The 16,288-nt window shown below is 39.2% G+C and overlaps 1 protein-coding gene across 11 annotated transcripts in view; it reads right to left on the bottom strand.

The window, feature by feature from the left end:
• The window catches only part of YEATS2 (YEATS domain containing 2), a 97,810-nt gene that overhangs the window by 24,799 nt on the left and 56,723 nt on the right, over window positions 1-16,288 (bottom strand). For 10 of the 11 annotated variants that reach the window (XM_070466327.1, XM_070466318.1, XM_070466321.1 and 7 more), the window contains 6 exons: window positions 16,078-16,185; window positions 15,167-15,349; window positions 9,777-10,035; window positions 6,395-6,556; window positions 4,244-4,416; window positions 3,295-3,453 (listed from right to left, as the gene is read on the bottom strand). In XM_070466327.1, coding sequence (XP_070322428.1) covers window positions 3,295-3,453; window positions 4,244-4,416; window positions 6,395-6,556; window positions 9,777-10,035; window positions 15,167-15,349; window positions 16,078-16,185 — 1,044 coding nt within the window. The remainder of the gene's footprint in view (window positions 1-3,294; window positions 3,454-4,243; window positions 4,417-6,394; window positions 6,557-9,776; window positions 10,036-15,166; window positions 15,350-16,077; window positions 16,186-16,288) is intronic. The other variant, XM_070466322.1, reaches the window with a different exon arrangement.

The raw sequence follows: 16,288 nt of genomic DNA on the forward strand, positions 1-16,288 counted from the left end.
AATTCAATCTTTACCTACATATGCCCCCCACTCCCCATAACACATCCCCAAGAAAGTCTTGCTAATCAAAACTATATGAGGTATTTATTTGTGTACTTTTCAACAAACTCTCAAGTTTATGACCTTTTAATACAAACGTTCCTTTATCCCTGATGTAGACCAAGTAACGGAGAAGGCAATGGCACCCCACTCCAGTACTCTTGCCTGGAAAATCCCATGGACAGAGGAGCCTGGTAGGCTGCAGTCCATGGGGTCGCTAAGAGTAGGACACGACTGAGCGGCTTCACTTTCACTTTTCACTTTCATGTACTGGAGAAGGAAATGGCAACCCACTCCAATATTCCTGCCTGAAGAATCCCAGGGATAGGGGAGCCTGGTGGGCTGCTGTCTATGGGGTCACACAGAGTCGGACACAACTGAAGCGACTTAGCAGCAGCAGCAGACCAAGTAAATGAGTGTATTTGCAAGTCACCATTTGGCAACTGTGCCTTCAAAGGTAGAAGACATTTGTTACTAAAAAACTGAGCCCAAAGTGCTCCTAAACGTAACACATAATGTTTAGACATGAAAGTCTAACCAAGGGCTAGATTTAAATGGGTAATTTAATGGTGCTAGTACAGGTGTAGCATTTAGCATTTGAGACTCGTTCAACAAATTAGTTTTAGAGGTTTAAGTCAGGGTTCAGCAAACTTTTTCTATAAAAGGCATGAGTAAGCATTTTCAGTTTTGCAGGTTGGTTAAATTATTGCATGGAGTTATGACTAGAATCCAGAAGTAGTTGTCATGACATTAATCTGTACTGGGGTCTCACACAAATTAAAACCACAATGAGCTATCACTTCATACTCACAAAAATGGCTAAAATTTTAAAAGAATGATGATACTCTGTGTTGTGAGGATGTACAGTAACTAGAACTCTCCCACATTACTCATGGGAGAATCAAATGGTACAACCACTTTGATAATGACAGATATAAAACTATCCATCAGCTTCTTATACTTACCCTGCGACCTAGCTGTTCTACTATACAAATGATCTGTACAAGAATGCTAATAACAGTATCATTCATAAGTCAAAACCTGGAAATAACCCAAGCATCCATCAACAGGAGAGTAGAGTCAAGCAACAAAACATTACTCAAGAATCAAAAATCAAAAATCGATACACACATGGATAAATCTCAAAAACATTCTGTTCAACAACAGAAGCTAAAAGAGACTATTATTTTATTAAGATGAAGCTCAAGAACAGACAAAAGCTACTCTATGGTAAGAAATAGAAAAATGGTGATAGAAAAAAGTGGAATGAGAAATGAAGGTTATGTTTTAGAGTGATGGAAATTCTCTAAAGCATGATTGGGATAGGCTTGAAAGAGCATAGACATTCATCCAATTCACTGAGCAGTACACTGTGATGTGCACATTATTCTATGCAAATTATACCTTAATAAAAAGCAATAGCAAAGGTCTTAGCTGTGGCAGAACAAAAAAGAAAGTCACTGCATTGGGTGCAACATGAGCAGATTAGAAGAAATCAGCTAAGATTTTAAGAATTCTGGGGCCTCATATCTGTTTAACATAGCAAAGAGCATCTGATCAAATGGAATTCAACACTAAAGGAAACCAAATGCTGGTAATCTGAAAGATCAACAAAACTGATAAACCTTCTAACTAGACTGATCAAGAAAAAAAGAGAAGATATGTAATTATCAAAGTCTAGAATGAAAAAGAGGACATCACTAAATAACCTACAGACATTAAAAGGGTAATGAGGGAAAATCATGAACTAGTTTGTTCCAAGAAATTCAACTACTTAGATGTAATAAAGGGCTTCTCTGATGGCTCCAACAGTAAAGTATCTGCCTGCAATGCAGGAGACACAGGTTCAATCTCTGGGTTGGGAAGATCCCCTGGAGAAGGGAATGGCAACCCACTCCAGTATTCTTGCCTGGAGAATCCTATGGTCAGAGGAGCCTGGTGGGCTACAGTCCATGGGGTCACAAAGAGTCGCACACGGCTGAGTGACTAATATACACACACTAAAACACACACACACACAGATGTAATAAACCAATTCATTTAAGGATATAAACTAAAAAAAAAAAAAAAAAAAAGATATAAACTACCAAATCTCCATAAGACTAAATAACCTGAACAGTCGTATGTGTTAAATAAATTGGAACTGTAGATTAAAACCTTCCAAAAATTAGAAAAGCTCCAGGCCACTACCGTTTCACTGGTGTATTCTGAATAGTTAAGAAATAATACCAAGTTGACATAAATTCTTCTCCAAAAAGTGAAAAGAAGGGAGGAGTTTCCAACTCATTTTATGAGGTCAGTACTACTCTGATACTAAAATCAGACAGAAATTACAATGAAAATTACTGACCAATATTTCTTGGGAAAATTCTAGACAAAATGTTACCAAATCAAATTCAACAATACTAAAAGAGTATTTAAAAATATGACAACCAAGTAGGTTTTATTCTAGGAACGCACCGCTGTTTTAACATTTGAAATATCAATGTGATTCACTTTATTAGCAAATTAACAACAACAAAAAAGAAAAACCACGTGATCCTCTCAATAGACAGAGAAAAAGCATTTGACAAAAACCTGATGTGCTTTGAGAACTGCTGATCTACACACAGATACAAAAAGTGCATTATTTGTTGAAAATGGTGTCACACTGTCTACACCTTCTACACTTTGTCTCATCTGTAAGTTTTTGAAATTTAGTTGTACATTTTCCTACAGATGATTATGATACCCCTCGCCCAGTTAAAATTCCCTGTCATTACTCTTCCACCTATACAAAAGAAGCTATAGAAACATACACCAAGCTTCCTATAGCATTTACTTACAATATGGATAGTGTGGCTGAAATAACCTGTAACACTATTCAGAATCTCCGACATAAAGTCCCTGCAGAGAAATTTTCAGAATGAAGGGTCAAGAAAATCTTTGTTTCTTCTAAGAAAATATTATGTGGTTATTTTTCTTCCTCTCACAAGTAGTGTGAATTTTACAACTGGTCATCTTATTTAACTTTTGAAAATTTTACCAAATATACAAGACATTACTGTTTGCATATCTAAATAACTCTCTGATCTCATCTTCTCATTCTACTTATATTTCCCCAAATCTTGATATTTTATTCTTATTATTCTATACTATTTTATCACTTATTCTCTTAGGTAACTATAATTTCTCTGTGGGAAAAAAACAAGCTGTAATATTTAAATAAATGCCATAACTACCACATATTTGGTATGTGTGTGAGTGTGCATTTACCTGAGTAAACAAAGTGGTTTTCTGTCCAGAGATGACTTTTAATGTCTGCTGTCCTTGTGCAGAGGATGTGCTGACTCCCAGTGTTCCTTGGACCACTGACCCCGTAGTCAGCTGTTTCCCAGATGTCTGGGGTGATGGCTGGCCAACTAAAAACGTGCCCTAAGTTACAAAGACCTGATCAGTAATTTGTTAAGTTCAAATAACTTTAAATCACAAGGTCCCATATTATAAGCAACAGTGCTCCCCTTCAATTCTACTATTTATCAAAACAAACAGAACAGCTCTGATCTCAGTGTCACTACCAACAGCTATCCTATCCTTACTTCTCAAGCTTTGCACTTGAGTTACAGAGCAGGCTGCTGGAAGCTCAAGTTTTACAATCTAGTCCTCACAGCTGGATTTAACCATTCCGACTGATAACTATCCACCCTCTCACTAAAAACACCAGGAACCAAAATTCCTTTCCCTTACTTGGAGATGAGCCAACACTAGCCACTAGGGGAAAGAAAAGATTAAGGGAAAGCAAGATGGCAGAAACCTGTCCCTAACCTTGAATCCAATGTTAACTCCAAACCATGACTTGGTACTATCTGTTTGGTTACCCCCATCTAAGAGAAAATTTTCAACTGCACACTAATACTATTCGAAACCCATGAGAGGCAACAGCATAGCAAACATCTCTCAGAAAGACCTGTGTTTAAACCCAAATTCTACCAACTAGCTCAGCAGAGAGATACTAGATAAGTTACTTAAGTCTTTCTGAATCTCTATTTGCTTTTCTCTCAAAGCACAGCAAGCCCCAAATAATACAAATTTGTAACATGGCTAAAATGTTATTAATAGTACTGACCCCTGATTCCAGAGCTGTAAAGGTAAATCCACTACAATTAAAAGCAGTCATTATAAATAACTAGGTGATTTAGCAGGTACCAGTGACAAACGACCATACCTGAGGGGTTTGCTTGAGGATGTAGGATGTGTACGTCAGATGCTGGGATAGCCCTCCAGGGCCAGCAGGGTTCTGGGCTCCACTGGTTCCTCCTGCTCCTCCACTGCTGCCGCCGCCTCCCCCACCACTACTGCTGCCGCCACCACTGCCGCCAGCTGAGCCAGACTGGAGGTCTGAAAATGCAACGAATGACAGCATAGTCATAAAAATACTGAGAGAAGGCTTAACAGAGAAAACAGATGAGCCAGAGCAATGTTGTCATGATGGCTGCATTCTTCCCCTCTCCTCCTTTCCTCCTTTTTTGGTGATACAGACTTCTGTGACAAGAGCGAGAATTTCCAGGTGCAAAAATGGAAAACATATTTACTTCTGACTGAATGGAGGTCCTAGTTCAGCTCTGAGTACTGAAATTATCTTTGCAAGTGTTCTGGCTTAGCTGTGAGAGACTGAGTTGGATACATTTTCTAATCAAATGTTTTTAATCAACACATAACAGGGTCACAAAGAGTCAGACAGGACTGAAGCGACTTAGCAGCAGCAGCAACATGCTCAGAAAAGAGCTCCTCAACTTTTTGGCATCTGATTCAATTTCAGTGAAACTGCTGGAATTTAGTGTAATTTTACAATACTCTCTTATTTTCCATCTCACCCTGCTCTGGAAAAAACTAAGACTTTCCTCATATTTATAATGACTATTTTGCTTTTCAAATTCCACTTTAAAGCCTTTGTACTCCTTTTTACTTTCTTTTTGGTGACATACAAAAACTAAACTCTAAGGGGCTCTCTGAATGTATTTCTGGAATACTTACATTGTCTTCTTCTTACATAGCTAAAATTCTGATATATCACTGCTTGGGTATGAGGAAAAAACACCAGGGTGAGAAACGGGAAACCACCCATTACAGTCAGTAAACAAAATCGTTGATTAGCTTCTGAAACTCAGTCCCCTGAAACCAAATTTCCCTGCCAAGTTTATGATGAATCTCTCCATCCAAAACTTTATTCCCTTTCTTGTTCCCTTTGACCTCAGTCCTGTGCTAACTGAACATTAATCAACCAGAGTCAGAAGACTAAAACCGCCATTGCTAGTAACATCATTCATGTACTAAAACTGCTGTTGCAAATAACATCGCTGAAGTAAAAACTCAGTTTCTCCAGGGCAAGATGAAAAAAACAAACCCCTAAGCCTTGGACCACCTGGCCAGAGAAACATAAACCAGGGACATGCTGACTCCCAAAACTATGACTAAGAAATGTCATGAGATGATTAACCTGGCTTCTCTGTTCTTCCCCTTTAAAAACCCCAGACTCAAAGATCAAGCTGGAGTGGACCTCAGACTTGTTTCCCACTTGCTTGGTTGGTGCCCTGCAATAAACCCTTACTCTGCTGCAAACTCCTGTCAGAAACTGCCTTTCTGTACCATCGGCACACAAGCCCTTGCCTGGTTACAATTACACACTGCATTTTGGCAGGTGGCTAATTTCTAACGAACCTAATTGCTGTACCAATTATACTTCTGACTCAGATAGAAGTAATTCCTCTTACCCTTTCAAATCACACAAATTGTTTTTCACTGTATGTCAAAGCAAAAGTTTATATAAGTCTATAAGTATAAACCATCTAATTTCCTTGGGGCTTTACATCTTATACACTAAAGCTGAGCCTGTATTTCTCTCGCCATCTCCCAAACTAGCAAATTTAAGATGCACATCTAAATAATGGCAAGCAGAGACACTTGATTCCAATCCTATTCCCATCCCCTTCAAGATAAAAACAGGCATTCAGCAATCTTCTCAGGTGTTACCAGTTTTTAGATACCACTGACAGAAAGAACTCTTCATTTCTAGTTCAGTCTAATCCCCAAAACAGCCTCAACATCCTCACCTCTTCAGTTTACTTGTTCCTGATCCCAGACTCTTCAGTAGATAAATCCAAGAAAACAGTGTCACCTCCCAAGACTATGATTATTTTGAAAATCCACTGCTAGTTAAAATATCTGTATGGTTTAAATCTATGTGGGCAAATGCCACCATGCTACCACAAACAAAGCTAAGAAAATGCTTCCTGAAACAGGTAAGAACTGCCCCTCTGGTGGATGAGGTGAACATACTCAAAGACCCAAGAACCAAATGATTTAACGATGGACTCACTAGCATTGTTGGTAGCTCGCAGGATGGCTCCCTGAGGGATCAGCAACAGTTTTCCTTTGCCTGAAGGGTTCTTGCTGTTTGTTGTAAGGTAGAGTTTAGTGCCAGGAGGCAAGTTTGCCAAGTTGGCCAAATTAGTAGCTGGAAGCTGCAATGTTGCCATCACTAAAATGGTGAAGGGAATAAAGGGGAAAAAAAGAAAGGAAAAATAGTAAGTTAAGTTGGAACTGAAGGCAATGCTAGTTCTAAAATTAAAACACAGGCAGAGTAATAAAATACTTATTCAAAAACATTAATAAACATGGTGGGAATGTAAACTGATACAGCCACTACCGAAGACAGTTTGGTGATTCCTTAAAAAACTAGGAATAAATCTACCATATGACCCAGTAATACCACTTCTAGCCATGTATCCCAAGGAAACAAAAATTGAAAAAGGCACATGTACCCCAATGTTCACTGCAGCATTATTTACAAAGCTGGGACATGGAAGCAACCTAGATGTCCATCAACAGATGAATGGATGAAGCAGCTGTGATGCATTTATACAGTGGAATACTACTCAGCCATAAAAAGGAATGCATTTGAGTCAGTTCCAATGAGGTGGCTGAACCTAGAGCCTATTATACAGAGTGAAGTAAGTCAGAAAGAGAAAAAATATCGTATACTATAACATATATATGTGGAATCTAGAAGGATGGTACTGATGAACCTATCTGCAGGGCAGCAACAGAGATGCAGACATAGAGAACATGGGTGGACATGGTTGTAGACATGGGTAAGGGGGGAGGAATGAGAGGGTGGCATGAATGGAGAGAGAGCACGGAAGCATATACACTACAATATGTAAAATAGATAGCCAGCAAAAATTTGCTGACTCAGAGAACTCAAACCGGGGCTCTGTAAAAACCTAGAGGGGTGGGAAAGGGTGGGAGGTGAGAGGAAGGTTCAAGAGAGAGGGAACATATAATACACTTAATGGCTAATTCATGTTGCTGCATGGCAAAAACCAAACCAAGACTGGTAAAGCAAGTATCCTTCAATTAAAAATAAATTAAAAAAATAAACTCTACAGTTTGCTTCCTAGATGCACAATGCTTTAAAGGCTGATATTCTTAATTATCTTGCTAATTTAAAAATTTACATACTAGAAGAATCTGCTGTAAACTATAAAGAAGTTTATATCTGTATATAAATAGGGTGACCATATATCCTGGTTTGCCCAAAGCAGCTACAATTTATACCCATGTCCCAACTATGGGCTTCCAAGGTGGCGCTAGTGGTAAAGAACCCATCTGCCAATGCAGGAGAAGTAAGAGATTTGGGTTCAATCCCTGGGTCAGAAGATCCCCTGGAGGAAGGCCTGGCGACCAACTTCAGTATTCTTACCTGGAGAATCCTATGGACAAAGAAGCCTGGCAGGTTATGGTCCATAGGGTCGCAAAGAGTTGGACACAACTCAAGTGACTTAGCACACAGCACCCACTATAAATATTAATAGTGACTCAACTCTCAAAAGCACTATGGTTTAGACAATTAATGAAGTAATCACATTTCAAATGTGAAATAACATTTGTTTAAAGCCCCTTTATGGTCAATTTCTAGTAACAATGAATTTACTGATTTAAAACAAGAGTTCTAGTCTCCCTCCCTTCCTAAGAACTAAAAAACTCTATAGTCAACTACTGGCACATATACTATGAAACTATAATTCATCTTTTAAAGTCTCACCTGTGTCAAACAGCTTTCACTTACCACTTAGAATTTCCTTCTCAGTGCACGTGGCTGTAAAACCTCTAACATGAAAACTTTCTGCAGTTATTTTGTATTAGAATCTCCACCAAACACACCCTACAGAACCACTTGAGCAGCCTCAGGGCAAGGACTCTCACTGCCTCCTCCTGCCTGCGAGGGTATTCTTCTCATTACCACTTCACTGGGCAAAGCTTTGGGAGGCAAGAACCCTGGAAGTTGCCCCAAATAACCAGGAACTGATACTGAACTGAGAGCCATCTCTCTCCGTTATGACCAGAACTAATCTCATCTTAAATCACTGTGCGTAGCAACCACGTCAGAACTGCAAACCTCTCTACCACGCACACCCAGAGTCCTGTCCCCACAGGGCTCAAAGTCCCTGATCTGAACCCATCCCCTCATCCTTTCTTCCTTCACTTCCTCACTATGCCCCCAACCCCAGGAATTCATGCTGTGATCCTTATACCTTCTAGAACCTTAGCCTCCTTGAACATTATCTCTTTTTGTGGTAATTAAAACTGTCAGTCCTCTGAAGATAAGACATCCCCAGGAATCCCCGAGCTATTTTCTGTTTTACCTCAATATCCGAGCCGAAGCCTAGGGCCAGGAGAGGAACATTTCTGCTCTGTAGTTTGGCTTTTAAACCATTATCACCACTCATTCCAAGGGAGGAGAAAGAGCCCTGCCTCCTTTGAGGTTCCTACTGAGCTGTATCTCCCTCTCTTTTCTGCTCTCATTTCCTGAACTCTCAAGTCACTTCCCCTCATTTGCTGAAGGCAAACTCCTAACTCAAAAGTACTGTGCTCTATGCTAAAGATAATCATTCTTAGTGACAGCACTGTAGAAGACATTTAATGTTCTGTCTTCTTGGGTGCTATATCTTCTAAATTCCAAAGATCACTTCTTCTCCAGTCCATCTCGAACACTCATTTTTCTTTTTTAATTTATTTTTAATTGAAGGATAATTGCTTCATAGTATTGTGCTGGTTTCTACCAAACATCAACATGGATCAGCCATAGGTCAAACACTCATTTTTAATTCCACAAGTGAACTCTGTCATCAGCAGCAATCTGTCACCTCTGATATCTTCATTTTGGACATTCACTACCCTTCTATCCTCCCAACTCACTGCAACCACTCTTCAGCCTCATCAAAAATTAGTACATATCGAATGCCTTAAGTATATTTCTTCTTGCCCTCACAGAAACAACACATCAAGGACTAAAACATTCAAAGTGTTTAAACTTTTATCTAGTAGAGAATGCTTTAGTCAAGTATATCCAAATGCTGCTGGCAGATGAATATACCAAGACCTTAAATCTGAAATAGAACCCAAAGTGGAAATGAGGACAAACAAGAATTATTCTTCAGACTTGAAAGCAGTATCATGAAATATATTCTATTTCAACTGTCTTTATCTCTCTCTCACACACACACACCTTAAAGCAGAAGCATCATAGATCTCTATGCAAAATGTTACGTGAAAAAGATAAACACGTCTTTATAAAACTCCTTACAACTTCAACCTACTAAGTTTTCCTAGAGAGAACCAAATAGCAAATAAAATCACTAGCACAGAGCATTTTGAAAGGGGCTGGTGCCGAAAGGGCCCTCAATTAGTATCAGTACCTGAACCCTGGGATCCACTCTTCTGGGGGCCAGCAGCAGTGACCTGAGCCTTGGTTAAGGTCTGCACCGGCTGAGCGACAATGGTTCCTCCACCTCCACTCACAATTGCCTTGGCAACTCCTTGGGTCACAACTTGCTTTGGACCAACTGCTTTGGCGACAGACGAGCTGGCCTTGGCTACAAGGATCTGACCACCACTGATTGCCACAGCCTGCTTCACTGTTGAAGGCAGAGTAGACCCAACTGGGACCCCAACAACCTGTTCAAAACAGAGAAGAATCCAGCAGTGCTTCTTCTCATAGTCCTCCAAGGTCTTAGAACAGCACAGTCATTGTGTTCCAGCAAAGAACAAAGCAAACTCCTAGACACAACACATATACTGTCTAATTCAGCTGTCTAGGAATGCTATCTAGAACGTGAACAGCAGTATTTCTCACAATCTGGATGCTATTACAATGAAGTGTTTTAACCCCAGCTACTATCTATAACTTACTTTAATTACAAAAAGTAGTATATGTTAAAAAAAAAATACTTAGAACAAAACAGAAATAAAAAGGAAAAAATAAAACTCTACTCACCTTGAAATAATCTCCTAATATTTTTACTGCAGTATTCATTTACTTCGGATTCTTTTTAATGTACATTTTGAAATAAAGATTAGGATATATATAGTTTTATAATTTTTAAATTTAACATCATGTTACAATGCTATTATTTTTCAAAAACACTTTTAGATGACCAAAAAATAATGTAGAATAGATATACCATAATTGAAGTAAATATTTCACTGCTGTGTCATTATTTAGGTAACTTTAAACTTCACATTATGAAAACTGCAATAAACATTCTCATATATAAACTATAAATTCCACTATATACTTTTAAATATCACCTCTTTATTAATTCCTTCTGTGCTTTCTCTGAAGCAATTATTTCTTCATCATTAGAACATCTGGCAATTAATGTTATTCATTATATGGTATAACATGTGACACCTCTTCCAAGTGATTTTTAAGAAAAGTTATCTTTTTCTATACCCTCTAATCTTTTCTTTCCTTAAAGGTAGACATTCAGTTAAAAAAGAAAAAGTGTAAGCTAGAAAAACATTTAATTCAATTTTTTTAAAAAAGGTTCCAGCACCCAACAATGAAAGTTAGAAATACGTTGTCCTGAAAAGACTATAAACCCTTTCAAGTAAGAAAATACTTTGGAGCTCTTTTAAAATAAGGTCAATAGTAGGACTTTCAATTAGAAGAAACAACTTAATTAATGGAAAACTGGGGCAGGGTTTCCCACTCCCCAATTCTTTATTTTATAAAAAGAACTCACCAGAAACTATCTAAAAAGACTTCTATACGGTTATAAGAACAGCAAAAGATCTGCCTTCTAGAAGCAAAAAAGATAAGTACTTTTTGACCATCAGACTGGAGGGGAAAGTTTTAAAGCCTGATAATACCAAGAACTGGCTAGAGGATATGGTGAGACAGGAACTTTTGTTCACTGCTGGTAGAAAGATAAATTTGTCCAGCCACTCCAGAGGGTACTGGGATAGCTACTAAAACTGAAAATTCACCCTATTAAAGCACTTCTCCTTTCAGGAATATATCCCAGCTGAACCCCAATATCTGTTCTCTGCTTCTCTCTCACAGTAGTAGAACCTCCAATTTCAGGTATGGTCATGGCCACACAGAATACTATTTCCCAGCTCCTTCACATCTTGGTTTGACATCTCCTTTCTGGCTAAAAGGACAGGAACAGAAGTGATGCGTGCAACTCTTCAGTTCTGCTCTCCCTAAAACCCCTTCCCCTTCCCTCTTCCTGCTGACCAGAAATGTGAACATGGTGGCATGAAATGAAGTGGCCCACAGGATGAAAACCAAATTTTAAAAATGACAGAGAAACACGATGGAGTCTATATTCTTGAGGACTGTGGAACCAACACACCAGAACTGCCTACTGGTCTTTTATGTGTGAGAGAAATAAGCTTATTTAAAAGCTTCTGGTTTGGAAATTTCTGTTCTAGTAGTTTTACTTTTTTCCTAGGACGTCTGTCTTTACATTTCCAAAATATATATCACACTTAGTAATCCACTGACTAAGCTAAATTACATACAATCTATTTTCATGTTCCTAAATTAACAAAACAAAGATCTAAAAGGAAAGTAATATATGCATATGATATCACTTACATGTGGAATATAAAAAAATACAACTAGTGAACATAACAAAAAAGAACAAACTAGTAGTTACCAGTGGGGAAATGGAAGGGAGAAGGGGTAGTACAGGGATAGAGGATTAAGACATGCAAACCATTAGGTACAAAATAAGTTACAAGGGTATACTGTACAACACAGGGAATACAGTCAATATTTTATAAGTATAAATAGAGTATAACATTTAAAAGTTGTGAATCACTACACTGTACACCAGTAACATATAGTACTGTACACAAACTATACCTCAATGTAAAAAAAAGGAAAATAATATATACATGGATGTATTTTAATTTTTCTCCCCTATCCCATGCATCTGGCTTGCTTTTCCCTCCTTGTGCCAGCCTCTATCCTCACACTCAACTGCTTCAAAATGTCCAGAATACGATGTACCTAATCTCTCCAAGAGCCAAATAAAACATCACCATGTTGGCCACAGGAGGGCAGTTTTTATTAGCAGAGCCTGTCCATCAAGACCAGACCACTTACAAGATGAACTACCCTTCCTTTATTCTAAAACACTGAGGAGAATAAGGAAGCCTGGCATTCTACTGGGGAAAACCCTATGCAGGGTTTATGTCTATGACACCACAGCTAAGTCTCTTATGTAGGACACTGTAACCCCAACCTAGCTTAAAAAAAGAAAAAAACAAAACAAACAAAACCACAATGTTTTGGCCTAGAGCCTGAAATCACCTACCAACTGTTCTCTTCTTCCCCTCCCACAACACTTGTCTCTGCTTTCCACGTTTCCTTCTATCAACAGTTTCACAAAGCAGTTTCACCTTTGTTCTGTACTGTTATAAACACTTAACTCTGATTCATGCTTTGATTCGGTGTTTTTATTCCTGCCCTCCCTGTGCACTATAGAGACTTCTACAAGTCAGAAACTAGCAACCTGAAGCTGAGGATACGAATCCTCACTCCAGATGTGATTTTCACTCCAGACACTAAAAAATACAGCCACTTATGATTTAGTTCTCAATGATAGCAACTAATCCATGGTACTCACACATCGGATATCTCACATAACATTATATGCCATCAGTGATTTAGCACCTGCTCTGTGTGAGGTCCTCTATATACAATGATCTCTAATTCTCCTACAGCACTGAAAGGCAAAGAAAGGGTAATGTTCCCTTTTATTAGATGAAAAAATAAGGCTCAGAGAGATGAATCCGCCCAGTTCACACAAGTAATAAGTGGCTGAGATCTAAGTGTGTAACAATCTCTAATTACAAAGCTCATGCTCTTTTAACTAAACCACACTGCTTCCTTCTCATGTGAACCACCAACTCCTTAGTTGTCTCTCTTGTCAAAAGCAGCACCTCTATCCCTATGAAAAAACTAAGCTGGTATTTCTTTTGTGCCAAAGCTGTGTGGAAGGTAAGAGTACCATTCTGTTCATCCTTCTGTCTTCTGGCTTGCTTTCTCTCACCGCACCTCAGCAATAAGAGGGACAGCCTGTACGTGCACACAGCTTCTTATCTTGAGTCTAAAGCAGGTACTAAATTTCTGAAATAGATGTCTTTTCTCATGCTTTGCTGCTTCTCTGCAATTTTTTCATACTTCTGTGGCTTTTCTTATCAGGTGCCTTTACATTTTATTCAAGGCACAGTTTTGTTCTAGCACAAACCCATCATCCACTTTCCCTTGTTCCTACCTTGCCATTAGGCAGGTGGCAATGTGACAAAAATGCCAATATTACTGGGTGAACAGATTTGCAAAATGCAAAAGTAGCAAAAAGTGGAAACATCTCAGAGTTTCTGAGGACAAAGAGCAAAGCTATAATGATTCAAAACCCAAATCAGAAACACCATGTATTTCTAGGTGAACCAAAATAGATTTTAAACATATAGGACATGTCTACATGTCTGAGTATGGAGTCCAGATGACAATAACGGATTCACAAAAGGAATCTGGACAAAATGCTTATTCCTGAGGCCAAAACAACGGAAGAGGCATCAGGAAGTAGCTGGGGGTTGCCTGTTTTAGTGATTCTGCCTGTGGAAACCCCCAAGTCAGATGTGATGCTGTAGCTCTATAGTTCCTAAATTTGCCTGATTATGAGTCAACAGGAAAGCTTGTTAAAAATCCAAACTCCCAGGGCCCCCAAGAAATTCTGATCAGTAAGTCTGAGATGGGGGCTTCAATATCTATACATTCTTCATCATCAGTCTTATAAGCAGATAAGTCTGGGAAAGTAATTAATCAACTCTTACAGATTTTAGAACCGCCTATAACACTATGAATTTTTAACTCAATCTACATGCAGCTATCTAGACTAACCAAAATATCTAAAACCTTTTCCTATTTTAAAGTTGAAAAGCAAGCACTTCACATAATACTTGTAATAGCTTTAGGATATATGTGCCCTAAATTAAGTGAAATAATTTTAACTCTGGATGTTTTAAAAGCATGCTGAGGTTACAGACAATGGCTCACAAATTTTAACAGGTCCAGAATGGGGAGTTTTGGAGTCACCAGACCTGGGTTCAAATTCTCTGTCACTTATTATAATAGCTGTATGCTCTCAAGGAAGTTGCTTAACCTCTCAGAGTCACAACTTCCTCATTTGTAGAACAACGGTGAAAATAGCCACCGTGCAAGGTTGCCTGAGGATTAAGACAATACATAAATAAAAGCAGGATAAACTCTGGCACTCCTAAGCACCACGGATACAGGGAAACATGCATCTCTGCTTTACAATTCTCCCAATATGTAAATTCCCCAAACTTCCAGATAATAAAGAAAATAAACTCTCTAAGGAGCCAGGAATCACTCAACAGATCACACAGCCAGGACATTAAGAGGTAGAAACTATAGCACTCTCCTATCAGAAATAAACAACAGTAGACCTCGATCCTTTCCGTTACCCATTTTAGACATGAATTAAGTGTACAGTTGTGTCCACGACATCAATTGCCTTTACTGCCAGAGAAATAACACAGTGTCCCTTCGCCTCTTGGACTGTCCCCGGCCCCTCTACAAAACATGTTCCTGCTCTTGTCAATGACTATGGCAAGAACAAGTAGACTTAACATTGACTTTCATCCACAAGCTTTCCCAGGATCATCTAAGGATGTTCTCACCCTGAATCTTTGCAGCACTTGGCCATGACTCAGGCAAGCAACGTTCACTGACAGGTTGACTTCCCCACCCTTACCCAACACGAACCTTGGAGGGCTGAATCTTTGGTGACTGGGCCGTCCCTTCTCCAGCAGCTAGAACCTGTTTTGGAGGGGACACAGCTATCATGTGACCCCCTTTCACAGTCACATACTGAGGGAGTGGTGACTGGCTGGCAGCTCCTGTTGTGGGTACATGAGAGGCTTCACCAGGTTCTTGTTTGATGATTACCTTGCAACAAACATGATAATGACACTGAATAAACAGTCCATGAACAATGCTACTAATATTTGAATTTACTCTGTAGGAATTAATGAAGCCTGGTCCGTAAAAAATGACTCCACTAGGTGGGTAAAATTACTGCTTAAATATAGCCTTTAATCAGCATGCATGCATGCTCAGTAGTGTCCAACTCTTTGCAACCCCAAGGATGGTAGCCCACCAGGCTTCTCTGTCCATGGGATTTCTCAGGCAAGAATACTGGAGTGGGTTGTCATTTCCTTCTCCAGAGGATCTTCCTGACCCAGAGACTGAACCCACGTCTCCTGTGGCTCCTGCACTGGCAGGTATTCTTTTACCACTGAGCCACCTGGGAAGCCTAATACAGCCCGTAATAGCTATTAAAGGGACCAAAAGTAGGGTGTGGACTTGATCCAGTGTATCTGCAAACCGATCTGGTCATTTGTTTTAGGCACTGGTGGCAAAATGGCACTAGAGAGAAATGCACTGTTGATGCTCGCTGAAGTTCCCATCTTTCTGAACTCCAGGGGAAGCCCTGTCAATACTACTAAACAAATGGAAGCACACGTCTTAGAAGTAGGATCCAGTCTTACAGACGAAACACACTAAAAAAAGTTTCATGTTGTGGGGTGGTAGCATCAATCAACTCCAACTTGCCACAAAAAAGATTCTGTAACAAACTTATCAACTTGTGGGATAATCCCCTCAAGAATACTTACTTTTGTGAAAGCTCCAAGTCCTCCAGTTATAGGTTTGGGGCTTTGAACTTTAGGGTGACTCCCAATTGGGCAAAGAGGTGGCATAGATGCAAATAAAGAATCCTCCTGCTGTGTTTGTAAAAATACATATTGTACAATTAGGATAAAGTCAGTGATTTCAGACACTCTAGTCACTTATATTTAATACAAGCCTGTGACATTCTCCAGCAAC

Source organism: Odocoileus virginianus, chromosome 4 (assembly GCF_023699985.2).
Source record: "Odocoileus virginianus isolate 20LAN1187 ecotype Illinois chromosome 4, Ovbor_1.2, whole genome shotgun sequence".
NCBI classification, from domain to species: Eukaryota; Metazoa; Chordata; class Mammalia; order Artiodactyla; family Cervidae; genus Odocoileus; species Odocoileus virginianus.